This window comes from Pterocles gutturalis, unplaced genomic scaffold (assembly GCF_000699245.1).
Source record: "Pterocles gutturalis isolate BGI_N339 unplaced genomic scaffold, ASM69924v1 scaffold5548, whole genome shotgun sequence".
NCBI classification, from domain to species: domain Eukaryota; kingdom Metazoa; phylum Chordata; class Aves; order Pterocliformes; family Pteroclidae; genus Pterocles; species Pterocles gutturalis.
The window spans coordinates 13,224-20,883 of record NW_010117820.1 but is presented as its reverse complement, the minus strand read 5'-3'; the positions used below and the strand labels follow the sequence as shown (position 1 = coordinate 20,883).

General features: G+C 38.0%; 1 protein-coding gene across 2 annotated transcripts; it reads left to right on the top strand.

The window, feature by feature from the left end:
• Positions 1–677: 677 nt before the first annotated feature.
• On the top strand, positions 678–7,400 carry LOC104463562 (chromosome unknown open reading frame, human C6orf62). Of its 2 annotated transcripts, none has more exons than XM_010075941.1 (5): positions 678–1,710; positions 3,689–3,865; positions 4,435–4,557; positions 5,434–5,568; positions 6,127–7,400. In XM_010075941.1, the coding sequence occupies exons 1-5, from the start codon at positions 1,582–1,584 to the stop codon at positions 6,250–6,252; spliced, it is 690 nt and encodes a 229-aa protein (XP_010074243.1). In that variant the 5' UTR covers positions 678–1,581; the 3' UTR covers positions 6,253–7,400. The 2 variants fall into 2 exon arrangements, with proteins under 2 accessions (XP_010074243.1, XP_010074244.1); XM_010075942.1 differs by having other exon boundaries at positions 995–1,710; positions 3,692–3,865.
• The last annotated feature ends 260 nt before the right edge of the window (positions 7,401–7,660 follow it).

Below are 7,660 nucleotides of genomic sequence, written 5' to 3'. Positions count from 1 at the left end.
CTCCCCCCCGTGCTGCTAGCACCGCCGCCGCCTCCTCTGCTCCTCCTGCGCCCGCCGGCTGCGGGTAGCGAGCGAGCCACGGTCTCGGTCTCTTGTCTCAGTCTCTCAGTTTCTTGCTTCAGTGGGGGGCGGAGTTTTGGGGGGGGTTCCTTTTCTTTTGTTGTTTTGTTTTCCTTCCTTTTTTAATTTTTGTTCAGAAAAGGGGGGGAATACTTTTTCCCTCTTCTTGACCTGATTCGACAGATTTGCTAATCTAAAAACTTCTAACCCCGACTAATCAAACACCCTGGGGGGGGGAAATGTCTGGAGAGAGGAAAAAAATAACCTGATAATTGGGGCTTTGTTTTCCGGGGGGAGGGTGTTTCAGAGGTTTAAAATTGCAACCCAGTCTTGCAATTAAAAAAACCTCTTAAAAATTTTGACACTGAAAGCCTGTTTTGGGAGAAAAGCAGGAGCAAAAGTCTCCATGTTTTTGAAATCGTGACCATGAAGTGAGAGGGGAGACGCCGTGCTACTGTGGGTGTCCCGCTGCCCTGGGCGCAGGCCGCCCGCTGCGGCCTCTGCTGTCTTGTGTAGAGAGAGGCCTAAGGAGAAGCAAAAAGCATTGGCCATGCACAGCCTCGGCTAACCGTGCTCTCTGTGGAGCACAGCAGCAGCAGAGAGAGTAGGATCCCCAGGGGATCAGCAGCCCAGGGAGCGTGTGAGGCGTTGGGGGATGTAGAACTCTCCCTCTGGTAAGGAGCCCAGGTTTGGGGCACTGGTTTGGGTTTTAGTCTCTAGGTGAGATAATACTGTCCCTTGAACTCCTGTTTGTCTATGGCCATCATGATCCCTTTTTTCTTTGGCAGCAGTGGCCTCAGGGCAATGATGTGCCTGATGATGAGCAGGATGAAATCAGAAATTACTCCGCTGTTTTTTCTCTTTGCTCCCTTGCAAGCAAGTACTGTGTTGTCTGTAGTTGATTTTGTTGTTGGCAGAGAAACCTATCTCCCAGGATGTGCACTCCTCCTTTGCACCCTTTTCTCTGCTGTCCACCAAGTGTAATAATTCTAAAGAAAAAAAAAAAGACAGGCAACATAGCAGTAGTGGAAAGCTGAGAATAATAATCAGTAGAGTCATGAATCTGGCTGGGGTAAAACACAATTTCTAATTTCAGCTTTTTTTTTTTTTGTAAGCAGAGCAAAAATACCCCCCCATGGATTGGGCTTGTGCCAGTTGCTTTTTATTGTACACATAAATTGTGATAAGATTTTGGATTTATTTTTATTCTTGTCCAATTATTCCTGCGGCTAAACTGTTAAATTTTTTTTTCTTCAAAATTCTTAGGGTTTCTTCTTGGTTTATTGTAAAACCTCTTGTCCAGCTATGGCTGGACAACTACTTACTTTGTTTCGTGACCCCTCTGATACGACATTCTCATAAAATCTTGCCTGAAGTGTTTCGGGTTACATTTGTGTTTTATCTATTCAGTCGTATTAGCAGGAATAAAACGACTTGTTTCTGTTGTACTTGAGTCTTATGAAAAGGTGCCCATAGTTTAGCGACAGTTTCCAAAGGCTTTAGTACCACCTGTATTACAAAATGGGGGACCCAAACTCCCGGAAGAAACAAGCTCTGAACAGACTTCGTGCTCAGCTTAGAAAGAAAAAAGAATCTTTAGCTGACCAGTTTGACTTCAAGATGTACATTGCCTTTGTGTTCAAAGACAAGGTAACTTGGTTTTAGTGTTGGTCTCTTACTGTGTTTTCTGTTGTAATGCATGCTAACTATACTGTGCATAATCGTGCTGCCGGCTTGCACCTTATGGTTTATCTGTAATAGATTCTGTTGACTTTTTAACAATTTTTTTATATTGGTAATTGCTATAATATTTACTTAATTCACGTTTGTCATTTTGGCTTTCTTTGTATGTAGTTTTTAATGCAGAGGGTGCCAGTGTCTCATTAAAGAATTACTCGGTAACTTCTGTATTGGTAATTATTTGTCAAAGTTAATACTGTAATTCGTTAAGCCTAATTGGGGTCTGAATTGCATAGTTGTTGGCTGTGAACAGTTGAGAAGGGAGACCTGGTTGAAACGATTGCTGAAGTTACTATGTTTATCTGGTTAAAGCAGAAGGGAAAACCTGACAGTTGAAGGGAGTTGCAAAATGTAATATTAGAATGGCCCAGGTATGCTGGCATATGTGAAACTGCTGCTACCATTTTGAAAGGGAGTGGGGAGGGAAAAGAGGAACTCTTAATTTCCTTGTCTGCCTTCACTGCTGCTGGATGCTGTGCATCTGGGCCAGGGTGGGGAGCCTGATGGTATTGCTGAAGTTATAAACTCAATTGTAGGAGAGTTTATGTCCACAGAAGGTAAAGAAAAGCAGGTGCTTATATTAAGTGAATGTGCTGAACAAATGATGAGGAAGCAAAGATAGAAACAAATGGCAACAGTACATAGTGCAGCAAATGCATGTAGATGAGCACTGAAGTTGTTTAATTTCCTCAAATGTGTAGTTTTCGCATTTGGTGTAATAGTTATGCCTTTTTTTAATGAAGAATCTGTTCTTTGAACTTCTTCAATTGAAAAGTTGCCTTAAAATTCCTGAGTTTGATTTGCCTTTGTTTCTCAGTTCTAGTACAGAGATGGATATAGTGAGACAGTACCAAGAAATTATGTCCCGTAGTAATAAAGAGAAACATGAAAGTTTGAGCAGTGATAATTTTCTTAGCTGGTATGGGTGCTAATATGTTTAACACCTTAATGGTTTTAGTTGGAGCACACATACTGCTTTCTGGTTCCTCTGTAGAAATTAATTGCAAGTGCTTGTTTTGAATCCTGTAAAATTCACTTATCACAGTCAACTGAAGATGTCCATCCAGTACCAGTTTGCCTAAAGTGGGAGTTTAGCTCAGCCTAGCTTGGTCAGTAAATAGTCACCTCTTATGTGTGTTCTGGCTGGGGGTGTGGAGGGTTGATAAAATATGCTTTGTCTGTCATGTAGTTCTTCAGTAGGTTGAGACTTCTCCTGAGGTTAAAGAAAGCTGTTAGAAGCAGACATAAAACTTTAAGCAATTTTACACCCAGCAAAAACTTTTCTTCCAAATTCACCGTAATGTTTTGGCCTTGCTTGAGAGATACTGAAATATTTGTATTGAGTATAAAAGTTACTTATCAAATTAAAATAGTCCTCCTTTGAGAAGGTTATGACTTGTAGCTAACTTCAGATTGGATCTTCATTGTCCGCTGTTACCAAATGTGGCATTGAAAGACTTCACTTTGCGTAAGAGGCCGACTTTAAAGTATTTCAAAAAGAGAAAAAAGTGTTACTTGATTAGCAAAGAGAAGCTTGCAGAAGGCTCAGCCCAAAGTAATGTGTTGTACATGATGAAAGGGTAGTTCTATTAATATCTAGATACAGTTGTCAGATTTACATGCAAGATTAGCATGTAAATCCACATCTTTGGAGACTACAAAAACATGTTCAACTTTTTTTTATAAAAAGTTTTTGGACTGATTGATTATGTTTAATGTATAAAATTCTGCATGTAAATTTTAGTGTAGTTTGTGTCAAGGTCCTAACTTACGTGATGTGTACTTTATGTATAAATGCTAACAAAAAATCACAAATTCTGAAATGAACTGTTATCTATAATTGTCTGGAAATGATTGTAATCTTAATGTAACATATGCTTTTTTTTAGAAGAAGAAGTCAGCGCTTTTTGAAGTGTCTGAAGTGATACCAGTCATGACCAATAATTATGAAGAAAATATCCTGAAAGGTGTGCGGGATTCCAGCTATTCTTTGGAAAGTTCCTTAGAGCTTCTGCAGAAGGATGTAGTACAGCTTCATGCACCCCGCTACCAGTCTATGCGCAGGGTAAGCTCTTTACACTTGCTGAATTTTAGTTTGTTTTCAATACTTGTGGTTTTCTTTGTGAATGTTAGGGTGTATCCTGCTGGTTTTATTTTCTCAACTCTTCTGCTGGACAAGGGTTCTGAGGGCCGTTGTTTATGGGGTCTAGTTTGAAGGGGCAGCAGCATATGTATTCTGAAATTCTGTTTAAATACGTAGTACTCAAGCTTTAACTTCTGTCTCATTCCAATATGTCTTGGGAATTATATCTTCTTGTCATTCTTGTCCTTTGGTAGGCATGTGTTAATTCTTTCAGCAACTCTTGTACAACTAAGTGGCTTTGTTTTATGAATATTGGAAGATAGGCAGTCTTTTCTAATGTTTTCTTAAAGTTGAAATTTATATTAACTGGATACTGATATTAAAACTCAGTGGAAGGTAAGGAAGATTTTTAGTTGTGCTATGAGTAATACAAATGGAAAATAACACAAACATGTTAATAAGTACCACCTTTAAATTATGTGCCTCTATAAATAAGTTGCTTATCTTTGGCTAATGGAGGGAATGTAAGTACAGAACCTTACTACTTACAGGATGTTATTGGCTGTACCCAGGAGATGGACTTCATTCTTTGGCCTCGTAATGATATTGAGAAGATAGTCTGTCTTCTGTTTTCTCGGTGGAAGGGGTCAGATGAACCCTTTAGGCCTGTTCAGGTATTTGCTTTTGTTTTTTAACTTAAGTAACTTGCGTCTGGAGAGCAGGATAAGTACTTTCTCATCTTAAGCAATAATTTAATAAGGTGTGTGACTACTGTGGATGTTAGAAAGTATGTAGACTGTTCTTGTTTATAAAGCAGTCAATGTTTTGAATGACAAATTCTGCTTCCTATCTTTATGCACTGTTATATTAGAACTTACAAAATTTCAGTGTCTGAAGGACCCTTTGCAAATGACATGTATGTATAAATACATCTATCATGTTAGTATTTGTAGAAGTAGATTAGATGTGTCTCTCAGTACAGTTGAATCTTTGTCTAAATATGATAGTGTTGTTAAGGTTCTGTGAGTATCCCAAGTTGCTGTATTTTGTAAGATGGAAGAGGGTCTGAGATGGATGGAATTTTTGCATTATAATTTTACCTTGAAATAAATTTCCAACATCTTAAGACTATTTTTTTCAGCAGCCAGCTTTAGCTGTTCAGGTTCAGATTTTTGAACAATATTATATGTTTTCTGTGCTGGTTCTGCAATAATAGTTACTGGAAGAAATGTGCTGTATTGTTGATGCCCAGGGTTGTTCTGACAGAACAAGTGAAATCTGGTTTTACAGATGTAGTTAAAGCTGTACCTCTGAATTGTTGCTACATCATTGCAATGACTAATGTCTGCATTGGCAAAATGAAACCAGGGAATTCTTTAAACTGCCAAGACTCAAGTGTGTCATCACTGTGGTCCCCAGTTTCTGCTTTTCATAGATGAGAAGAGGAAAGAAACAAAGTGGTTGTAAAGCCCCACATTGAAGGAAATTTATTGGTTAAATGTGAGCTTTAGCTTAATAAATATTTTATTCCTCTTCCTCACACAATGCAGGCCAAGTTTGAATTTCATCACAGTGACTATGAAAAACAGTTTCTGCATGTTCTGAGCCGAAAGGACAAGACTGGAATTGTTGTCAACAACCCTAACCAGTCAGTGTTTCTCTTCATTGACAGACAGCACTTGCAGGTAAGCTTATTTTGTTCCTCTTTTTAACAAATGGGTGTTAATCATAAAATGCTTTTTCTTGTTGGGAATATCAGTGACCTTACTGCAAAATACTCAAGTAGAAAAATTGATCGTGCATTGATGCTTGCATTTCAGCAGTTTCAGAGGAAACTTATGCTGTAAATAGGATTCACACATGTGAAAACTAGCTGCAGGCCATAGATGCGTTCACATTGAATTAATGTAATGTTCTTGTATTAAAAATTCAATAAGTTCTAAAATAGACTTAACAGTTTTTTGGAAAAGTTGAAACATTGTCTTAATTTAGGTGGTGTTACCAAAATTATTCCAGTGAAGAATGAGCAGAATAGTGAAAATATTTTAGACATTAGAGGTTGCAGACTGATTTAGAGTTCAGGCTGTTTATATGGATGGCATGATGTCTTTAAAATGTCTTATGTTGTTCCTCCATAATGAGCAGCAAGCTAACAACTGGGCGGGATTTTCTGGGGCTCTGCCTATTAGTCTTGAGTTAACTTCATGTTTCATAGCTTTTACTTGGGTTTTCTTTGCCTCTAGACTCCAAAAAACAAAGCTACAATCTTCAAGTTATGCAGCATCTGCCTGTACCTGCCACAGGAGCAGCTCACTCACTGGACGGTTGGTACCATAGAGGATCACCTCTGTCCTTACATGCCAGAGTAAGGTACTGGCCAGCAAAATGGGGAAGATCACAGAATGCAGCAGTGGATTTTCACTTTCTTCACCACTTTATTCTTTCAGAATTTAGAAGAAAATGGACTCATGTTCAGAACACTATACATTGTGAAACTTAATCATCCTGGATTTTTTTAATCATTTGTATCTCAGAACTTTACAATTTTTTTTAGATGTTTTCTGCATGGACCTTGTGAAAGAGAGGATGCTCTGCGCGTTTCTGCACTGCATCAGCATCTTACTAAAATGTGAAATGAAGGGACTGTACACTGAAAGAAATGTATCTGAAAGCACAAGGTGATCATTTGTGGTGGTGTTCCCATTTGTGCTGGTCATGCCCCCCAACATCTATGTTAACCATCAGTATTTGGAGGGTGAGAAGTGAATGTAACGGGTATAAAAGCCTTATAGCTTTGCTGTTAATGATTGTATCAAAGAGCACTATCATTCATTTCAATGAACAGAAAGTGGCTATTACAATAGGAAGCAAATGTGGGAAAGAAATCTCTTTTAAAAAAAAAAGCATCTCATTTAATGTGTAGGCATTTTTGCCTCTCTTATTTTGCTGGGCCATGTCTAAGTTTACTGGCATTTCTGTTTTGGATCTCTTTCCCCAAGTTGCTGTATAACTGTATGAAAGTATTATTTTGAGTTGGATGCATTTATACAGATGAGGCAGACCTGGAGTCTGAAGTTGCTAAAGCAGCTGAAAATAAAGTAAAATAATAGCTGCAGAAACAATGTTGGTAGAAGATTATTTTTTTCTTGAGAGTTGAGACTTGTAAACTTGCAGGTGAACTGTGCAGGAAATACTGGTTTCTAAAACATTTCTTATGGAAAACCCATGGAGGTTTTTTCTTTTGGAATAGACATTATAAAACAATGTAATATAGTGTTTGGAGTGTCAAAAGTTGGTTCTGACAGAACATTTTAAGATTGTGCAATGATAAAAGGAAGACTACTGTATAGTTTTGGTCACAGAAGGCTCTGCTTAAGGGTTGAGTACTTTACTGGAGTAAAACCGCATAAGCCTTCTCCCTTTGGATAAAACTAGTGCTTACCTGTTTAAGACTTGTATTTAGCTTTTGTTTGGAATTGGAAAAAATTGGAATTTAAATAAATTAGGTGAAAGATGACTGGCTTTATTTATGGAAATACTATGAATTGAATTTTAGTAGTGTCTTAAATCTTTGCAGTTTCACCCATTGCAAACACTGAAAACAGGCAGTGAAATGGTATTAAGATTAACAAAGATTAGTGGCAAAAGTGTTCTTACATATGTGGGCAGTATGTTTGTTTTGAAAAGTAGATGTCAGAAATAATTGAATTATTGGCATACTATGCTATTGGTACATGGATATTTTTAGTTCTTTGGTCTTAAGGTCCTACAAGTTAA

Excerpts from the sequence above, each read along its gene's own strand:
- LOC104463562 (XM_010075941.1), top strand. The coding sequence starts at position 1,582 with ATGGGGGACCCAAACTCCCGGAAGAAACAAGCTCTGAACAGACTTCGT. Across the intron at positions 3,866-4,434 it reads GCTACCAGTCTATGCGCAGG|GATGTTATTGGCTGTACCCA; the intron begins GTAAGCTCTTTA and ends TACTACTTACAG. Across the intron at positions 5,569-6,126 it reads TTGACAGACAGCACTTGCAG|ACTCCAAAAAACAAAGCTAC; the intron begins GTAAGCTTATTT and ends CTTTGCCTCTAG.